Source organism: Hylaeus anthracinus, unplaced genomic scaffold (assembly GCF_026225885.1).
Source record: "Hylaeus anthracinus isolate JK02 unplaced genomic scaffold, UHH_iyHylAnth1.0_haploid 12002, whole genome shotgun sequence".
NCBI classification, from domain to species: domain Eukaryota; kingdom Metazoa; phylum Arthropoda; class Insecta; order Hymenoptera; family Colletidae; genus Hylaeus; species Hylaeus anthracinus.
The window spans coordinates 16,524,787-16,544,769 of record NW_026534349.1 but is presented as its reverse complement, the minus strand read 5'-3'; the positions used below and the strand labels follow the sequence as shown (position 1 = coordinate 16,544,769).

At 35.2% G+C, this 19,983-nt stretch overlaps 5 protein-coding genes across 14 annotated transcripts in view; 3 read left to right on the top strand and 2 right to left on the bottom strand.

The window, feature by feature from the left end:
- The window catches only part of LOC128892339 (14 kDa phosphohistidine phosphatase-like), a 122,657-nt gene that overhangs the window by 25,443 nt on the left and 77,231 nt on the right, over positions 1 to 19,983 (top strand). The window lies entirely within an intron of this gene.
- Positions 640 to 6,701, top strand: LOC128892335 (high affinity copper uptake protein 1). Of its 3 annotated transcripts, none has more exons than XM_054152707.1 (5): positions 644 to 853; positions 4,781 to 4,987; positions 5,050 to 5,282; positions 5,389 to 5,418; positions 5,838 to 6,701. In XM_054152707.1, exons 2-5 carry the CDS (start codon positions 4,781 to 4,783, stop codon positions 6,037 to 6,039), a joined length of 672 nt encoding a protein of 223 aa, XP_054008682.1. In that variant the 5' UTR covers positions 644 to 853; the 3' UTR covers positions 6,040 to 6,701. The 3 variants fall into 3 exon arrangements, with proteins under 3 accessions (XP_054008684.1, XP_054008682.1, XP_054008683.1); XM_054152708.1 differs by having other exon boundaries at positions 647 to 764; XM_054152709.1 differs by lacking the exon at positions 5,389 to 5,418 and having other exon boundaries at positions 640 to 853.
- On the bottom strand, positions 6,599 to 9,239 carry LOC128892333 (ras-related protein Rab-9A). Of its 7 annotated transcripts, XR_008461046.1 has the most exons (5): positions 8,802 to 9,239; positions 8,463 to 8,719; positions 8,216 to 8,390; positions 7,933 to 7,992; positions 6,599 to 7,687 (listed from the first exon to the last, which is right to left on the bottom strand). XR_008461046.1 is itself a non-coding variant. In XM_054152704.1 (4 exons), the coding sequence occupies exons 1-3, from the start codon at positions 9,234 to 9,236 to the stop codon at positions 7,974 to 7,976; spliced, it is 711 nt and encodes a 236-aa protein (XP_054008679.1). In that variant the 5' UTR covers positions 9,237 to 9,239; the 3' UTR covers positions 6,599 to 7,687; positions 7,933 to 7,973. The 7 variants fall into 7 exon arrangements, 4 of the variants coding, with proteins under 4 accessions (XP_054008679.1, XP_054008677.1, XP_054008680.1 ...); XR_008461045.1 differs by having other exon boundaries at positions 7,933 to 8,390; XR_008461044.1 differs by having other exon boundaries at positions 6,599 to 7,992.
- On the top strand, positions 9,956 to 15,319 carry LOC128892314 (ribonuclease 3). 2 transcript variants are annotated; one of them, XM_054152654.1, is made up of 11 exons: positions 9,956 to 10,071; positions 10,723 to 11,630; positions 11,695 to 11,938; positions 12,012 to 12,200; positions 12,276 to 12,633; positions 12,709 to 13,126; positions 13,195 to 14,146; positions 14,274 to 14,483; positions 14,544 to 14,866; positions 14,940 to 15,085; positions 15,153 to 15,319. In XM_054152654.1, exons 1-11 carry the CDS (start codon positions 10,006 to 10,008, stop codon positions 15,317 to 15,319), a joined length of 3,981 nt encoding a protein of 1,326 aa, XP_054008629.1. In that variant the 5' UTR covers positions 9,956 to 10,005. The 2 variants fall into 2 exon arrangements, with proteins under 2 accessions (XP_054008629.1, XP_054008630.1); XM_054152655.1 differs by lacking the exon at positions 9,956 to 10,071 and adding an exon at positions 10,412 to 10,578.
- Positions 15,321 to 16,963, bottom strand: LOC128892328 (pseudouridylate synthase TRUB2, mitochondrial). Its single transcript, XM_054152693.1, has 5 exons — positions 16,829 to 16,963; positions 16,503 to 16,680; positions 16,021 to 16,429; positions 15,804 to 15,940; positions 15,321 to 15,727 (listed from the first exon to the last, which is right to left on the bottom strand). The coding sequence occupies exons 2-5, from the start codon at positions 16,648 to 16,650 to the stop codon at positions 15,426 to 15,428; spliced, it is 996 nt and encodes a 331-aa protein (XP_054008668.1). The 5' UTR covers positions 16,651 to 16,680; positions 16,829 to 16,963; the 3' UTR covers positions 15,321 to 15,425.

The following is a 19,983-nucleotide window of genomic DNA, read 5'->3' as shown; positions in this document are numbered from 1 at the left end:
CTGAAATTTGGATTAAACTGAATCTGATAAATGTGCCAGAATTGAATTTGCCTCGTTATAGAAAGCACGTACACTACAATAGTACATAGACTCATTTTTATAGTTAATAGAATAAATAAAATCATAACTACGATATTCGTATGTACCTGTGCTAGGTAATAAAATTAAAATTGAATATGGCGAGAAGTAATTATTAGAAAATTATTATGTAGCATAGACACATGCGTTCGCGTCTACGATCTACGATAGATAGTTTTGTATACGTAATTAATAATGCAAGAAATGATTTAATTAAAGTTATTCAACTAATGGATATTCATACGGAATTGCTCGAAAAGAAGCGATAATTACCAAACAGGAATTGTATAAGGAAAAAGAAAGATTGTTATACGACGCTGGTATTTCTGCTAGACAAAAGAACGAATTCTGTACATTTAAAAAAATCTCATGCGAAACTTTAAACGTGTTTCCAACTTTCGTATGATTTTATTAATTATACCATAGTTACGTAAGTAGTTTCCGTTGAAATGTTGTATAACGATTCCGCAGCATTTGAACAATTGCGCAGTATATCATGCCATCTGTCGTTAAAACATGCTATTACTTTCATGTGACGTGTTACCCATAGAAAATCATTCAGTCGAGTCTTCGGTATTTTACATCCACGGCGATGGAGGAAACCGAGACCGAGAATGTTGCGTGCAGTTTTTTAATGGATCTCTGAGAGGTTGTTTGGCTGTCCCCGCAACAGAAACTGTGACAGTGTCCGTGTTACTTATCAATTTCGCATTCAAGCATTTTCGCGAATTAACGCGTGTTTCGTGTGTGACATAACCCTTAATTTTCAACGAAGGTAACAGATACGATTATTCTTCAAGCGACAAATCGGAATAATCAAACATGCAATCATCATTATAACGACATAATGCTCTTAAAGTTCACGTCTTAACTTGTCATTCTCATATACTTTTATTAATTTTAATCTCGTTTTGTGTATAAAACACGAAGCAAACAGTCGACCTACTTAAACAGCTACATTCACGTTACTATGTAGAATGCAGCAAGAAAGTTCTATGTAACAAAACTTTCACATAACTTAACGTGGATTTAATGTCATCGTCGTAAATTGTCAGTAACACGTTGATTCATTTTCGTAATGTATAATAAGTTACTCATCATCTTGTTCTTTGAAAGTAATAATTTTTAAATTTCTTTCTCTTGAAAATATATATAAATGACATATGGTACATTGGTACAGAGATAGTTCATACCGATAGCAAGTGAATGTATCGTGAAACTCTGTCCATGAGAATGTACTCAAATAATTTTGTGCGAAGTACGGTTTCATCTAAATTATAATGGAATTGTAAACGTTTTCTTGAAAGAAAACGAACTGTGATTTACGCTTCGATGTTCACCGATTGAATCGTGATTTTCATATGAAAATTTCGACGTCAAAGTATCATACGCTAATTAATCGAGATTAGCTGTTATCGATTCAATTGAAACCAATATTGCCCGCCTCCTGGTCACTTAGTTTTACATTACGTAACGATACCATAATTTCGATGCATTAAATCAACGACGTACAGGATGTTCGAAGCAACAAGATATATTCCTATAATCAACACGAGTGAGGGGTTGATAATGTAATTGGAAATCTCTTTTGTTCTTTGCATTCAACGAGTCGATGCATTCCTTCACTATACCGGAATTAATCAATAATCGGGACGTCCTTTCCAGGAAAATTATAATGCATACTTCCTCACGTGGAATCTTGGTATTTCAATATCAAGATTCCTGCGAAGCAAAGAATTGTCGACTATACATTGCCATACAACTTCTCCGATCATTTTTCTTATATTCTCCGCCGGCTACTGTTTCTTTAATCGAAATACTTCGATAAAACGCGTAACAATTTATTTGTAACCTTGTTGCGATTCAAACAGTTCTCATTTCTAAATATTTCGTTCGATATTTCCGATCCTAATTGTTAGATGAATTGGTTCATCAATCGTGAACTACCTGCATTACGATCTAATAACAGGTTTTTTTTTGTTTTTTTAACGTGACTCATCCCTACTTTTAAATTAATCGCATGCGATATGATACGACGACATTTTTAACCGTATTTTATAACGGTGCGGTGCCTTATCACGGGGATCCTGTTATTTTCACCTTATCACTTGACTAATCTAGCTTTATTGTTTTTTCCTGCACACGGTTTGAACTCGGTAGCATCATTTCGAAAGCGATTTGTTTTCTTGTTTTTTTATTTTTTAATTTATTCACGTTCAATTTGATCGATTTACTTTTTATCGCGTCAAATTTATTGCTTTTTTCCCTAGTTATCAATTGAAGTACTGACAACACAGTATTTGTTCAGTGTATTCAAGGCTGTCGAAGTATAAGTCACAAATCATCGATGCATGGCTAAGTGTCACTGGCAAGTACATATTTACACGCGGATTGATGTATTTTTACTACATTTTGAAACGTTTATCGCCAAAATGTGACATATTGAGCTTGTTACTTTGATACATATTTCAAGCGTATATAATTGTTTGTAAACATTTCATTATATTCGGTATAACTATCGTTCAACAACATTAAGATTAACTATCATTAAGATTAACTTTAATAGGTTGATAAGACAGCGAAAATCGCAGTGAAACTGATAAAAAGAAAAATTATATTAGGAAATCAATACTTTGTCTACTTTTTTCGTTTATTTTGTATTATTAACCATTTTTATCTCGCCGATACGTAAATATTGAAAGAAAAAGAAGATACGTTTGTGTTACCAAATATATCGTTTTTAATGATCTAAACTAAACGAGACCTGAAGCTAATCATTACGAGATATCGTTTCTTTTTCTGAAAGGTTTTATCAAAAAGAAATATTATCGTTATAAATATTTATTGCATTTCTAAATAGTAGTTAAATTAAACGCTCGCGAAATAAAAACTAACTTGAAAACTGTTACTTTCACCAACCGTTTAAATAAAATACCTGATTCGCCAATATACGTAGTTAATAGCTGAATAACGTCAATGTAACGAACTATGTTACCCTTTTGCGAACTACCGCTTTCCACGCGAAGCATATCATGTTTCGTTTCAACGAGCGGTATAATTTTCTCAAGGCGTCGCATTTCAGCCGTTTGGCTCTTATCAACTCATTATTTTATCGGTTTAAACGCTTCTTGTCATCGCTTGCACAGCTACTTATTTAGTGGATAGAGATAGACTAAAACCACTTGTCAGATCATGTCGCTCATACATTTCTAATCAGAGAGTCGTCGCGATTTTTTGTTGCATTTATGCTGGTAGGCTTGGTTAAATTTTTAATAGTGTTCAGACTAACCAGGTCATTCTTACTTTTTTCTACAATATTTGCTCTACCATTACACTTACACACGGTGAAACTTGGTCACTGTTCTTTATAAAATAATTTACATACTTTTTCTGTTTTACATATTCAATTCTTATCGTTCTATTCTCTTCTCTTACTTCTCTTATGCCTATATAATAATCACAACTAATAAATAATATTATAATTATTCTCCATATTAATCATTTTTATATCTTTATTTTCTTTAAATTATTAATTAATTTAATTATACGAACTCTGAGAACTTAAGAAGTCTCACATTACCGTGCTCTGTCTGCGGTGTTGGCGCAAAAGAGTAAAAGAATTTTATCGCCACTGTGAATTCCGTGACCATAGCGTGCAAGACTCTAGAAAGGAATGTTTGGTCGCGGTACGTCGGACCACTGTACCTATCTTCAAAGAAATCTGTTTTAGAAAGTACGCCAACTCGCGATTTTTTTACACGATGTCTTTGTTCTTCTCTCGAGCCGCTCGAGCACGAGTCATGAACTCGTTTCTTCTTGTACTTCTGTTCCAAACTCGTTCACGGCTACCTTGGCAGACTGCCGAAGGGGAACGCATGACTTAACAAAAATCAATCTGTTAATTAAGAATAAAAAAAGTATCGTCGAACGTGGCCAGGGTTTAACGCATCATACCGAAACCGGACGTGGTAATGGTTTTTCAAAGATATCGACAAACTTTTTGTAAATGAATTTCAATTACATAACGGTCACCTTGCGGCTATCTAATTTTAGTAATTCGCGACGAAATCGATTAGATTTACAGAATCAAACGTATCCGGTTAAGATTACGATCTTTTGTTACTGTTAAATAATGTTTTGATTCTCGTGAATATCGGATTTAACGAGACACGTGGTACCGGCTATCGATTGGATCGTGCATATATGCATTAAACACTTTTTGTAAGCGTGGCAAGTATTATTCGAGCAACAGGTGTCCGTTGTACATAGAATCCAGTTCGCTATCGATGTCATTTATGGATTCCCAAAGAAACGTTCGTCATTAGAAATTTTGCATGCTACTTTCGTCATAGTTGGTATCCGCTTTCATACACTTCCCACCCCTTCCTTTGTCAAAGTTATTATCGTGCCAATGTACACTCGGTAAGCGGTTGTATGAATGGATATTACCAATAGTGTCATATATAAACGATGGTCGATAGAATTTGAATGGCCGTTTGGCTTCTGGCCTCGATAACTGTTTGGTATTAGTTAGGCCTTCGAACATTGCTGCCTTCGCAAATTAACGCTAGAAAAAATGATGCTTGTCCATCGTCAAATTTCCCGATCTTCTTTGTAGTTCCTTCGATTCTTTTGAGAGTTCGTTTCAAAACTGTCTTCAGAACCTATAAATATATTACGACTGAATCTTCTTTCTTTTTAGATGTCGCATGATCACATGGCGCACATGATGAATATATCGGGTAGCCATACGGCTCATGATGCTGTCATGTCTCATTCAAGCATGGAGGACCATGGTATGGGCTCTATGGATCATGGCAGTATGGATCATGATGGTATGGACCATACAGGTCATACTGGAGCTTCCACTTCGGATCCATGTGCCGATATGGGGATGCACGGTATGTCGGTACGTATCGTTCACAGATGAAAACACGTTGCAACATTATTAAACAATGAACCTATTTACAGATGACATTCCATGGAGGATATTGTGAAAGTGTACTGTTCGAGTCCTGGAAAATTTCTTCGATCGGTGGTCTCATTGGGTCGATGATTGGTATCATGATCATGGCCGCGCTTTACGAGGGTTTAAAATATTATCGAGAATACTTATTTTGGAAAACGTATAACGCTCTTCAGTACCGAAGCGTCACGATACCTCCAGAAAAGAACGTTGTGGCTGAAGACAATCGAGTCGTACAGTAAGTATTACTTTTTTACACGTACATCCGACCTTAGTTTCGAAATCTCACTTCACAACATGACGAGCTTTGTTATTCATTGTCATATTTGACTTTGTGTTTTTAGTATGGTTGGAGAAGTAATTCACAAACAGCCGTAAGTAATGGAGAAACGAATGCATTGATTTTTAATTTTCTCTCTTTTTTTTTTTAGTATAGCTACTTCTTGGAAGTGCACGTTTTAAACTTCTACTTCTTTTTCTTATTCTTCTTTTTTATTCTTCTACCAGCATCAATCCTTAATTAATGAAAACACTTCATTCGCTCCTCGTAATTTTCATATATTTATTTTCATGTATGCATACATTACTTTCTTTTAACTCTAGGTATCAGTTTCATCCTTTTCTTCTAGACTCGTGATTTACAAGCTTAATATTTCTTTGCAGCTTTTCCTTTCTTATATGTATACACGTACAATTACACTGCATGATAATTTAATATTATTGCACATGTTGTATTTTTTCAGTTGTTCAAAATCTTATCAGGCATTAATCTGTTCTGTATAAATTTGTGCAGGCCCACAATGTTATCATGGATGCATACATTTCAAACGTTCTTACACATTGTGCAAATCGTGCTGTCATATTTCCTCATGCTGATCTTCATGACGTACAATGTTTGGTTGGGATTTGCCGTAGTGTTCGGTGCAGCGATCGGTTACTTCTTATTTGGATGGAAAAAATCTGTTATCGTAGATGTCACAGAACATTGTCATTAGCTGTTTACATGTTTAGATTACATTCTATTATCATAATAAAAAATGTACATACGTGTACACTGCCGCGAAGTTCATACTGATCAGAGAAGCTCTGAAATAATTAATTATATGCAGTAAACATGTGCAGGAAACATAATTTTGCCAAATTCACGATATCTAAAAAAATATACGATGAAAAATATTTTAGTTTATTCTTATGCATAGTTATTTTATGCATACAGAATGTTATTTTCAGTTGTTTGCTAAAAAGATTGTACGATTTAATTATTATTCGATAACAAATATATACAAAAGGCAAATTTGTATACAAAAATATTGGAAGATAGATCTTTGACATGAACGACTATAGCACATTTACTATGTAAATATTGTTAAGAAATTTAAATAAGAAAAGTGAGATGCGCGCACACTTTTCTCCAAACTTTTACACGTTTACTCATAATTTTGTATTGTAACATACTTTACACCCGTTTATTGTTCGATTGACTAATGTTTGAACAAAAGTGTGCAGTACTGCTTTGCATATTGCATACGTTACGATGTACTGTTACAATATAATAATATTAACAATTGTATTATTAAAAAGTAATCTAGAAACTATTATTATTTGTAAAATATAAGACAATATAAATACAAATTCACTTGTGTAATTAAAAATCAAAGTGAGGTATCAAAGACATTTTACTAATATATTTTATCATTTTTAAACAAGCACAGAATACCTTTATTTTTTTTGTAAAGACGATTTCCAGCGTTATAAAATTCATAAAGTGTAGATACACATTAATATTTAAGACATACTATGAAAATCGTGGCTGCGATTTTGATAAACATCAAAATAATATTACATAAAATATACTATAACAAATGCAATGTATACTGTACAAAAGTAATTTTTATAAAATTATTAATGAAAGTCATATAGGATTAACAATATAAAACATACTGAGTTAATGCAGACTGAACCTACGTGTTGCACTCGGTGACGCGTTTCACCTTGATATGATTAAATTTTTTATGCAGTTCGCGTTTGAACCAACACATTATTCAATATGATGCTAGAAATTTATATATCCCACATGTAGCTATACAAAAAGCACCAGCATGCATGTCACATGTATAATTAATGCAAGCCTCGTTATTGGAAAGGATATTTAAATTACAATTCTGTTACATACTCTTTATACTTAATATGTAAAGCATTACTAAAGCGTTAAGTAGCTTTTAAGTAAGTTACATAACTTTAGAAATGCATAACATACATATAGGATTGTACAAAAAGCTTTATTTGTTATATCTATAACATTATTAATTTTGTAGGAAATTCTTTAAACACCTACTGCAGATCATTCCAAGAGCAGCAGAGTATTTTGCACTTTATCATATACATAAATATATATATTGTAAAATCAGACATATACTACACCACTGCCCTTAGTTTGTGCTGCAAGGATAAGGCAAATTTAGATTACAAAACTAAATTACAATTTATACTAATTCTTATTTATAAAGCAATTGATGATTATTATTCTTTTATCACAAGCCAATGGTGTATGAAACACTTAAAATACTGTCTGTAGCTCACAAGTTGCACAAAGCGTGTTACGAGTAGGACGTTCAATTTGACCTTACACTTTACTGTTGCGTTCTGGAAAGATCAACCGTAAAATAGTACCTTTTTTTTACGCGATTTTGTAACTTTAAATTATATATTTCAAAAACACTGGAGAAAATTTTAACTATTCAAAATAAACGAATCGAATTCGTAAAAGTAACATGGACATTAGATTCATTGGCATCGTAAAACATATTAGTTACTAATAAAGTCTAAACACGAGAGATGGAACTATATTAATGTACTAACAAAAAATTGGTTGAAACATTAAAATTCACCTTATCGTGAAGAATGTATTGCAGACAGGCAAGATATCTCTTCAAATTATTTTGTTAGACCTAGAAGAAAAAGCATGTTACATGCAAGATTATTACTGCAATGGTAATATTAAACATTACTATCTTTCTATAAAGTTAATATAATTCTCAAGTATGTAAAAACTTTACACTTTTTGTAATCGAATTGCCAATGGTTACGAATAATGTCTGAAGAATTAAACGAATTGTTAAAAACAAAACTATATAGTGTAGGTCAAAGAAAAAAAGAATAAAATTCTTATACTTATATAATATAATGTCCTTATATGTCCTAAATACAATATTCATTGCTTGTAAGAGTCGGTTCAATTTGCAACATAGTGTACTCTTTCAGGTGTAAACAAATTTGATGGATCCATTCCATGTATGTCAGTTTATCTCCTTACCACTCATTTCATTACGTTACTGTAATTGCGGATCTTGAGAAATAAGTTTCATGCATTATGTTATGAAAACATAGAAATATTAAAAATCTTGCATGTGTAACCTACTCAGCACCAGACATTGGCATACAACAACTCGAACGATGAGGAGATTGTTGCTTAGAAAGATCAACAGTATCTTCTACAAAGGGACGCTCTAATCTAGCTTCAAGTTGTGCCCAAGCAGCAACAGCTGCAGCGAATGCTGCTTCAACATTTGTTGCATCTTTCGCAGATGTTTCTACCAATGGGGGATCTCCATTTTCTGCACACCAAGCTTGAGCTTCTTCTGTAGATACTTGCTTCTCAGGCTCTGGAACATCCACCTACAACAGTTGTTTTTATAAATATAATGATATGTTTTCATGAATATTGGTCTTTTGATTACCCACCACTTTTTCAACTTACTTTGTTTCCAACAACAATAAAGGGAAATGTGGATCCCTCTTGAACATCAGCATAATAAAGAAATTCAGATCTCCAAAGTGCTAAATTTTTAAAGCTTGTTCTATCGTCAACTGCATAAGTCAAAAGACAAATATCGGAGCCTCTATAAAATGGAGTTCTAAGAGTCTTGAACCTTTCCTGTCCAGCTGTGTCCCATATTTGCAGCGTATATGCCTCTCCATTGATTTCGATGCCTTTATTTAAAAATTCCACTCCAATAGTATGAAAACTATGTTCGTCAAAATGATTTGACACAAATCTGTTCATAAGACAAGACTTGCCAACACCACCATCACCCAGAATCACTACTTTTAGAAGCGCCTTTCTCTGAGAATTACGATTTTGTAAGTTGCCACCTCTTGGTGTACCTACTGTGCTGGAACTGTTTCCTGACATCTTTTAATTGTTCACTTTTTAAAATACGAAGAAATCGTACGTTTAAAAGTACTGTATATATTTACGTTTTTCATATATCGATATTCTTCACAGAATAATTAAATACGTCACTCTTCGAATGTTGATCGCACTCGACGTTTCCTGTCAATCTAGGAATCAGCTGATTTGGATACTGAACAAGACAATTCACTTTTTTTTTATATTATACACATTTCATATCATCGAAATATCTGCGCTAAAAATTCCTGTACGTCGTATTCTTTGTACACTTGGAAGAACCACACACTTTAAAATATTTTAACATCGTGATGTTCGTTTCACAGCGAAGCATAACCTTGTCATTTTATGTCAAGACTTGAATATCGATTTAAATAAGGAACAAATTATTTTGACGGACGAGCTTGTAGTTAACAAATTTAGGAATACCGTGTACTTCGTTTTCTTCGATTTTAATCCAAGCAAAGTCAGATCCCTGGAGAAGATGCTCTTCGGTACTGAGTTGTAGCCATCACCGAGCAAAATTGCAATTTTCTCGATCGGATGTATGTTCTGTCTTCACTCGAATGCATTTGGTGATGACGAATAACACAAATGATCTTCCGATGTTTCAGAAAGGCTAAAATCTATCACTGTCTCTGAACATTTTCGTTCCGTGCAAAGTATTTGACACTTTGCAGACGACGAAAGAAACGCCCATGTTGGATGTTAGACATACAAGACGAAACATGGCTACCTGATATTATAAATAATATCAATTCTATGTATACATATGCGCGGGACAATACTACATCGCATACAAATATCAACTAATAATAACGTGTGCAATAATAATCACGTGCGTAATATAGCACTGCTACCATGCAATGATAAATTTTCAATTATAAAATCTTAGTATTATAAAGTCCTTTTACGAATGCAGTATCATCGAAAAGTATAAACTTTAATTAGTATTACAGTATCATTAAATATTATCTGCATACGTTATTGAAATAATAGAAATAACCCTTATGTTAATTGTTACATTGAAAACATTCTTCATACATATAAATTATGATCGTTTGTGATTATTCGAATATTTCTAAGTATAATTTGAATTGAGTTATCAATAAAACCAGAAGCTGGCGCTATGGTGCTTTAAAGGTTATTTCACTTATCATCAGCAGATGTCGTTGGATATCGTATTCTGTCTGATTCTGTGGTATTTTTCCAACAATGTATAGTATTTTGATAGAACTAGAATTTTTGTTCTAAATGAATATTAAAAGAGAATGGTAGAAATTCATTCAATTTTACAATTAAATCTAGCATCAAAATTCTATTACATTTCAGAAGATTGAAAATTGTAAGAATACGTATAGATTAATTTATACAAAACTTCATAAGCATCATGCATTTTACTTCGTATTCATTGTAGTAAATAATAGGAAGAAGTTTATTCTTTTTTTTTATTTAACGTAATATATATTTCAAGTGAAATATTTTGTAGGAAATGGCAAACCCTTCAAATGCTGACCAATCCTATTTTTGGGGTTCAGGTGTTTCTCAACCACAAAACATGGGATATTATTCTGTACCACCTCCAAGTTTTCCACCTCCAAACTTTAGACAGCCACCACCGTCTTACAATATACCAGTTTCTACTTTGTCTGAAAACAAAGTTACCAATTTTGGTCCATCGTATCATTCTGTGACACCTTGCTATCAAAGCGAAGTTCCAAATTCTTATCCTGATGCTTCTTATGAAAATCAAACAGAGACACAGTGCAATAATCCAAATTTTGGACTTTCTGGTTATTCTCAACCTGTAACTGGAAATTTTAATTCAAATTGGGATGACAAAAGTACGTATCAAAATAATACCAGTACAGAATGGAATTCTAATAGTTATTCAACCAGTTGGAATAAATATCAAAACACTAGAAGTTCTTGGTATGGATCAAATAAAATACGAGAAGATGACAGAAAATCTACTTGTGATAAATATAGTGAATCCTCAAACATTAGAAGACCTGAATGGAAATTCAGAGACAAAGAATCTTCCACTAGTCGTACAGTTAGTAGAAAACGTTCTAGAACTCCTGATTGTAGATCTAGATCTAGTAGATCCCCCCATAGATCTCGTTACGATTTTCCAAAGGACAGATCTTCTAAATATCACAGAAACAGTCCAAGTTCTAGAGAACATTCGCACAATGAAGAAATTGTTGATAGAAGATCATCTTACAGAAGAAATAATTCATATCTGCCGCGTTCTCAAAGATCATATATAAGTCACAGAAGCAGGAAAAGGTCAAGGTCTCAAGAATCTTACTCATCTAGAACTAGTAGCCTAAGTAATAGTTCCTCCAGTAAAAGGGACCCAACTGAAAGAGAATTACTTCTAGAAAAATACAGGTAATATGTTTCTTCCAAATTAAATATACAAATGTAACTTATTTCATTTTCTAACTCTTTTCAGGCAGGATTACTGTGAGACTAGCAAAGATATGGAAAGAAAAATGGATGAATTATCTGCTATGGGTCCCGAAGGCATTATGGAAAATGCAAGGAAAGTCTGGACACGTACTGCCCCAGCAGATTTGTATTATAACAGAGATGATAATAATCCAAAAGTAATGCGTGGCACACCTAAATTGCAAGAATTATGTGAATTATTTAAAAAACTATTAATTGATAGAGCTGCAGCTGCACGAGCTTTGCAGGTACATTTATTTTATGCAATATAGTCAGGAATTTTTGTAGATATGAAAATATGTTTCATTTCTTATTATGTAGCCTCCTTATGAACCACCTCCAAGGAAAACTAGAGCTCGTCTGTGTAGACACAAGTCGGAAGTTTGTAGCAGCTCTTCTGATAGTGATAGCTCCGTGGATGAGGATGATAGAACAATGGAAGAGTTAATGGCAAAGAAACAACATCCACAAAGATTACATCCTGAAATGTGGTTTAATGATCCTGGAGAAGCGAGTATTTTTTAAATGTTTCAGATAGCTTATATTGAATCATAAGTAATACTATTTAAATTATGGGTATTGTAGATGAACGATGGACCATTATGTAGATGTAGCGCGAAATCAAGACGATCTGGAATTAGACATGGAATTTATGCTGGAGAAGGTGCAATAAACAAGTGCAACTTGACTTCAAATAATGCTGATAAATTATACCATTATCGAATTACGATTAGTCCACCAACAAATTTTCTTACTAAAACGCCAACAATTATCAAGCACGACGAACACGAATTTATATTTGAAGGGTTTTCTATGCTCTCTCATTTTCCTCTTGTAAAACTGCCGACTTGTAAAGTGATAAGATTTAATATAGAGTATACGATTCTGTATATAGACGAAAAATTACCGGAAAATTTTACCATTCAGGAATTGGATTTTTTTCGTAAGTTGTGTTTTGATACATTTCATAGATTATTTTTGATGTTTTATATTTATTATGAATTACTTTCCTTTTCAGAAACGTATTTATTTAAGGAAATATTGGAACTTGTAGATTTTGATCTACAAGCAGCGCAAGATAAATCCGGTTGTGGACAATTTCATTTTATGCCAAGATTCGTACGTGATTTAGCTGACAATGGACAAGAAATTTTATCCATGAATGAGGTTTTAAATTATTTAATAAAAAGTAGTAAATTATTAATAGATCCAGATGATCTACCTAGGTTAGTGGAAATGCCACAATATAAGTGGCAAAATTTTGCCGATGAAGTAAAGGGTATGATTGTTACATATCCTGGGAAAAAGCCGTGTAGCGTTCGTGTTGATCAATTAGATAGAAGTCAAACCGATCAATCGTCTTCTACTATTGCACACCCCGAGATTGTTCATTTTGGGATTAGACCGCCGCAGCTTAGTTATGCAGGAAACGCAGAGTAAATATCTACTTCTTTCTAATTGACTTAATGTCAAATAATACCTACATTTTTATTGTTTGTTTCAGTTATCAAAAAGCGTGGAGGGATTATGTAAAATTTCGTCATTTATTGGCCAATATGCCAAAACCATCTTTTGAAGATAAAAGGAAACTAGAAGCGAAAGAAAATAAACTACAGGAATTAAGAACTCAAAGTAAAATGAAACGTGATGTCACCGTAGATGTTAGTTCTGAAGGATTTTACCGAACTGGAATAATGTGCGATATAGTACAACATGCCATGTTAATTCCTGTACTTGTCTGTCATCTTAGATTTCATAAATCCTTGGACAATTTAGAACGTACATTAGGTTACGAATTTAAGAATAGGTATCTCCTTCAACTGGCGTTGACGCACCCCAGTTACCGTGAAAACTTTGGTACAAATCCAGATCATGCGCGAAATTCTTTAACTAATTGTGGAATAAGACAACCCGAGTATGGTGACCGACGAATTCATTACATGAATACACGCAAACGTGGTATCAATACATTGATTAATATAATGTCAAGATTTGGCGCGGGAACGGAAACTGAATCTTCGATAGCGCACAACGAAAGGCTGGAATTCCTGGGAGACGCAGTGGTCGAGTTCCTAACATCGATTCATCTGTTTCACATGTTTCCTGATTTGGAAGAAGGTGGATTGGCTACTTACAGAGCAGCGATTGTTCAAAATCAACATCTTGCTGTATTAGCAAAGAAATTGAATTTAGAAGAATACATGCTGTATGCGCATGGTAGTGATCTTTGTCACGATTTAGAATTGAGACACGCAATGGCGAATTGTTTTGAAGCACTAATGGGTTCCTTGTTTCTGGATGGAGGTATCGAAGTTGCTGACAGAGTATTTGGAGAAACACTCTTTAAAGATGAAGAAAATCTTTCGAAAGTTTGGGTAAATTATCCTAAACATCCTTTACAAGAGCAAGAACCAACGGGTGATAGGCAATGGATACCAAGCTTTGAACTCTTGCAAGTAGGTTTACATATATGATAAGTACTCAGATATAATGAACAGTATTGTTCGAAACTAAATTACTTCTTCATTACTCTGGGGCTGTTCTTCAAAAATCTAATATTAATACTTTCTTTTTGTCGCACAGAAATTAACGAAGTTTGAAGAATCCATTGGTATAGAATTCACTCATATTCGTCTTTTAGCAAGAGCATTTACTGATCGGAGCATAGGATTTACGAATTTAACGTTAGGTTCTAACCAACGACTAGAATTTTTAGGAGACACTGTTTTACAACTCATAGTTTCCGAATATTTATACAAATATTTCCCAGAACATCATGAAGGGCATTTATCTGTAAGTACTATTGTAATAATTTTTTTTTATGGGTGATAAACAATTTCTTGTATTTTACAGCTTTTACGAAGTTCTCTTGTAAATAATAAAACTCAAGCTGTCGTGTGCGATGATTTAGGAATGACTCAGTATGCGCTTTACGGTAATCCGAAGGCTGAACTGAAAACAAAGGATAGAGCAGATTTGTTGGAAGCATTTTTAGGATCTCTTTATGTCGATAAGGGTTTGGAGTATTGTCATGTCTTCTGTGACGTATGTTTCTTTCCGCGTTTACAAGATTTTATTATGAATCAAGATTGGAATGATCCAAAAAGCAAATTACAACAATGTTGTTTGACATTAAGAACAATGGATGGTGGAGAGCCTGATATTCCTGTGTATAAGTAAGTTGTGAAAAAGATGAACGAATTCAAATCTGCTGTCGTATAGTAAATGTGGACTCACATTTTCTTTTAGGGTAATCGAGTGTAAAGGACCGACAAATACAAGAGTGTATACTGTTGCTGTATATTTTCAAGGGAAACGATTGGCAAAAGCTTCTGGTCATAGTATTCAAGAGGCAGAGATGAATTCGGCCAAAGAAGCATTAGAAAAATCTCAAGGTATGAATTATATCATTTGAACTGAAATACAAAAATGCAATTGATATTTTATTAATTTATATTATAGATTTATTTCCGCAATTGGATCATCAAAAACGTGTAATAGCAAAAAGCATGAAAATGCAACAATGGCCAAACAAACATAAGACAAGGGGAAGATCTATGAAGCCCACAGATAGACACGATGATACAGATTGCAGTCAACGTTCGAAAAGAAGTCGTAGTGAAGCATAGATAATGATAAAAATGTATCTATTACTATTAAAATTTGTAATAAAATTTAAACAAATATGTAATGTAATTGGTACAATGTAATAGTAGATATATACAATAAATATAATTATGTCGTTGATTCTCCTTCAATAAGTACTTTTGGACTATCGGTACTACTACCGTCCACTAATGTAGGACTATCTTGATCGATCAGATATGGATTCTCATTAATAATCTTACGACACATTTGTATATTATTCAAAATATTTGATAAAGTCCAGTATTTTTTTAATAACGCAGACTCTACGGTAAATAATCCTTCCCGACCGCAGTATATTTGAGTGCAAGTAGCAGTACTATGAAGTTGCACTCCCACTTCATGAATTATGGTTTTTAGGTACATATCGTACTCATTGATACAAACAATTTCTGTAAATCCATAAAAAAAAGTTGTAAGGTTGAAATTTCTACTAATTACAGTTTTCATTTAACAGAGTGCATTTACCTAGTGTAAATTCGGGAGGTGAAAAGTCTGTGCATTTGATTGTATATACCATGGGAATATTAGAATCAGCTGGTCTTAATAGACCTTGCACTGCTAAATCATATGCAGCTTGACTTTGTATATCAACTCCAGACAATCTGTTAACATACAAAAATTTATGTGTCATATAATATGATTACACCGATTCATCTCATATACGTAATAATTTCTAACATACTCAAACATTTTTCTTTGGTGAGATGATTGCATTGAACTGCATATATTGTCAATGTGACCTCGTTTTACATGTGCATACGTAGATTTTTCTACTATTTTTCCAGTATGAAAATAGTTATCTGTTGCTTGGCCTAATAATCCCTTTACTTTATAACATCTCGTCATATTGGCATTTCTTAGTTTTCTTACCAGTTTATTACCAGCATTGATACCACAGACTACAAGACCACTAAGGTCTGTAGAAGACAAAATTGTAGATCCTAATTTAAAGTCATTCATTTGATAACGTGGTCCTACTACTAATATATTATCTGCATAACTATCACGAATGATAACATTCATATCTGTATTAGTAGCACCTTCAATCGATACATATTTAGTTGGTGGTCGTACATTCATATTGTTAAGATCTAAAACGAATAAATCATGTATTAAAATCCTATTGATCTAATGTTTAGTGTTAAATATGGATCATTTTATAACCTCTACATAAATTAGAGATCACTGTTCCTTTCATTCGTCCAAAGGCCACAGACGGGCTTTTATAAAGGAGAAATATACCATTTAATGCTTTATATAAAAGTCTTGAATCATTTGAATATGTTTGCACCGTGTTTTTTATGAAACTCATTATGAAATTCGCTCTTATTACTTAACCTCACTGGAATAAAATCATGAAATATACTTCGAATATGGTCATAGTAGTTTTACAAATACACAATGCAATAATTGAATTTCATTCAATCTTAATATTCACTGACAAAACTTAAAAATATTATTGCATATTACTGTAATGAGTAATTCCATACCATTCTATAATAAACACACGTGAAATAAGCTGAAATAAGCACGCGCAAGCGCAATAGGCAAGCGCGGACCAGCGCAGACGCATCAAGGCGCATCAGACTAGTCAGAATGAATTTTGAATACGCATACTTCTTTAGTTGGTAAGCCTTCTCTCGCCAACTAAAAATGATAATGATAATGATATTGAAAAACGATCGCGAGGTGCATTAGCAACATTGATTTGTAAAATATAAAATGGAAAAACTCACGAGAACAGCCACACGGGGCGCTTTTTATTATTCGCAACTCTAAATAAAATTACGTGCACCTGTGTTAATTAACGCGCGATCCTAACTTAAGTAACCCAAGTGCAGCAATTCTGAGCTGCGGGAAATTACAGTTGGGCAGCTGCTTGGTGATTCTGAAATTGGTGTATCAATGTCAAATTTTGGGCACTTTATGTGACGAAATACTAATTCAAAACACGAGAATTTACTTCCAATCGGTCGCGATCAATATTCATTATACGCAACACTAATGGCACTCGCGGTTGGTAGTTAAACGCAATACTACCCTGAAAGAAAGGGCGAACAATTTTAATCAAAAGCTAAATTGACTCTAAACATTACTTATTACTTAAGAAAACGCGAAAAATACTAATCAAATCAACTATCCTGAAAACGACCGCGATTCATATTTTCATATCGCAACACTAATGCGAAACGCGAGTTACCCAATCGACACTGAATGATGGGTTACCACGTTGGAGTAAAAACGTTTTTTTTTTGTTTACATTACCTTGGTGGAGGGGAAAATCTTCGAAAAGACACCCCCCAGATGTTGTTGGGGGTTAGTGTCAGATTTTTACTGACTAAAAACCCCTCCACCACAGTCCCCCGGGGCGGAATTTAACCGACGGTATTACATCGCCCCTGGGGGGTCGCCAACCGCCGACCGCACGCCCTCGTGGTCTTGCGGCCTATCTCCCATGTTGGGCCTCTCCTAACGCCAGGGAGGCCTCTCCTCCTGGCCACCGCACCAGTCCCTCCGCCAGCAAAAGGGACAGTAGATCCTGTCCAAGGCTGGCGGGGGAGACCAGCAATGAGCTGTACATGACCCATCTAAATAAAGTACAACTATTACAACTTGTGACTGGGCAGAATTTTTCTACCCGTCACGAAGGCACCCTGACCCCGGAGGGTCCTCGCTCCCTCCTCCATCAAACACCCCGCAGAGGTGGTCGCGTGAATGGAGGAATGTGTGGCCTGCGCCTCAGTGGGGACCCCCCCCCCCCCCCCGTTTTTTGTGGTCCCCTCGCGCTCGCGATCCGAGCCGCGTCCTCGCAAGAGCGCGGCAAGTCGCCGGTCGCGGTGTCCTCCACCCAAGGCCCGGAGCTGCAACGGGAGGAGAAATCGACGTTGGAGATCCATGGTGGTGCCACACCGTAAAGAGCCCCTTAAAGCTCCTGGGTAGGGAGAGCTACAAGCCGGCGACGAGAAGAGCGTGAGCCTCCACTCCGTACCCTGTTGAGGACGTCTCCTCCGCCAAGGACCTTTTGGAGGAATATTGGGACCTCGAGGTCGACGAGCCAGGTAGGGCCTATGTGTTGGGGTTTCCTTTGTGGCGTGGGTGTGTGTGAGAGCGCGGATCGAGCGTTTGTGTCCGTGAGCGTGCTCCGGCGCACTTTTCGGAGGCGAGAACCCTTAGAGTTCCCTCCGTTTGTTTCGCGTATCTCCCGCGTGGCCTTGCGCGGTTTGAGATCCCACGCGTTTCGAAGGAAAGGGCCCCTTCGAAACGCGCAGCCGTTAATTCCCGGCGTAATACTTTTGAGTTGTATTTTCTTTCTAGGGCGGATTCTCTGTTTGCAAGGCCCCCGTAGATTTAAGTCGCGCCGGTTCTAGAATTGTATTGGGAATTCTGCGTCGCGTTTCCTCTTCGGCGCGCAGTCGCCAAACCTTTCTTCCTTTGCGGTGTGTGTGTACCGCGGAATCCCCCCCCTTTTGGTTTTCGGCGAAATAAAGCCCAATTTCATTTTCGTGGATCAGAGTTTCCCTTATTTCTCTTTGTCTTTCCCGACCTCCGCTGAGCCCGCTCTCCGCTTGAGCAGCCGGAAGGGCGAAGATAACGGACGCATGTTTTTGCACTGGCGTCCAGATTCCCTTAGGAATAAATAAATTTCGTCTGTGGGAATTGTGCCTCCGAGCGTGTCGAATAGCGACTTTCCCGACCGCCCACGCCTGGTTCCGTCACAAACTACAGTCGAGTACGGTGACAAAGTAGTAACAAGAGTGATTCCCCATCTTCGAGTCCGAAGATGGAGAACCATTTGTTGCAGCCCTTTCATATGACAATTTGTCAGGGCTTCTTCTTTCTTCGAGCTTTAATTTTTATCGACTTATTATTTATATAAATAGTTTAAACTATTTGCATAATAACTATCTCATTATGTCTTATTATATATGTTACGAGCCGAGGGCTGTGAAGCTTGTTTCGGCCGCGTTGCCGAGGATAGTTGTCGTTTGGACAATTTTGTTAATAGGGATGTGCTTTCGTGGACGCACCTACGTATGGCTAACGTAGGGTTGCCACTAGGAGGTTGGAAAGTTGTCGTGGACGCGCCAGCGTATGGTTAACGTAGAGTTGCCACTAGGATTTGTTAGTTGGGGCCACGAAATTCTGTTGTACTGATTTTTACCATTCCTCTTCTAGATGAACATCGTAGAGGAATATTGGGAAACTTTTTATTTACTCTGTAACATAAACTTGTTCACTGGATTAACAGCTGAAAAGAACATATTTTAGTACAAACATAAATAAATTAATCATTATGAATATATGCCAATGGCAAGAGAAAATCTTACAAGATTAAAAGAACTATTTTATAATAATTTAAGCAAAACAAATGACTTTATTTAATGAAAGTATGTTAATGTAATTTCAATTTATTCTTAGTTTAAAGAAGCATATTTTGTAATCAAATACAAGTTATTTTGATACAAGAAATACTAACGAAAACCATCGACTCTACTCAAAGATTTGCTATCAATACGAATATCATCGAATTGCATTTGCGTACTATTTTAGTTCAAGCTTTTTACTCATTACGAAATGGAATAACGACCGCGAGCAAATTTTGATTACGCAACAAATTTTCAATATTTCCGAAAATATTCTCTAC

Coding starts and splice junctions, on each gene's coding strand:
- LOC128892335 (XM_054152707.1), top strand. CDS start 4,781: ATGTCGCATGATCACATGGCGCACATGATGAATATATCGGGTAGCCAT. Junction 4,988..5,049: donor TGGGGATGCACGGTATGTCG/GTACGTATCGTT, acceptor ACCTATTTACAG/ATGACATTCCATGGAGGATA. Junction 5,283..5,388: donor GAAGACAATCGAGTCGTACA/GTAAGTATTACT, acceptor TTGTGTTTTTAG/TATGGTTGGAGAAGTAATTC.
- LOC128892333 (XM_054152702.1), bottom strand. CDS start 9,236: ATGTCAGGAAACAGTTCCAGCACAGTAGGTACACCAAGAGGTGGCAAC. Junction 8,720..8,801: donor TTATTGTTGTTGGAAACAAA/GTAAGTTGAAAA, acceptor CAACTGTTGTAG/GTGGATGTTCCAGAGCCTGA. Junction 8,391..8,462: donor ATGCCAATGTCTGGTGCTGA/GTAGGTTACACA, acceptor TTATTTCTCAAG/ATCCGCAATTACAGTAACGT.
- LOC128892314 (XM_054152654.1), top strand. CDS start 10,006: ATGCGCGGGACAATACTACATCGCATACAAATATCAACTAATAATAAC. Junction 11,631..11,694: donor TTACTTCTAGAAAAATACAG/GTAATATGTTTC, acceptor AACTCTTTTCAG/GCAGGATTACTGTGAGACTA. Junction 14,484..14,543: donor ATCATGAAGGGCATTTATCT/GTAAGTACTATT, acceptor TGTATTTTACAG/CTTTTACGAAGTTCTCTTGT.
- LOC128892328 (XM_054152693.1), bottom strand. CDS start 16,650: ATGAGTTTCATAAAAAACACGGTGCAAACATATTCAAATGATTCAAGA. Junction 16,430..16,502: donor GATCTCTAATTTATGTAGAG/GTTATAAAATGA, acceptor TATTCGTTTTAG/ATCTTAACAATATGAATGTA. Junction 15,728..15,803: donor ACCTCCCGAATTTACACTAG/GTAAATGCACTC, acceptor ATGGATTTACAG/AAATTGTTTGTATCAATGAG.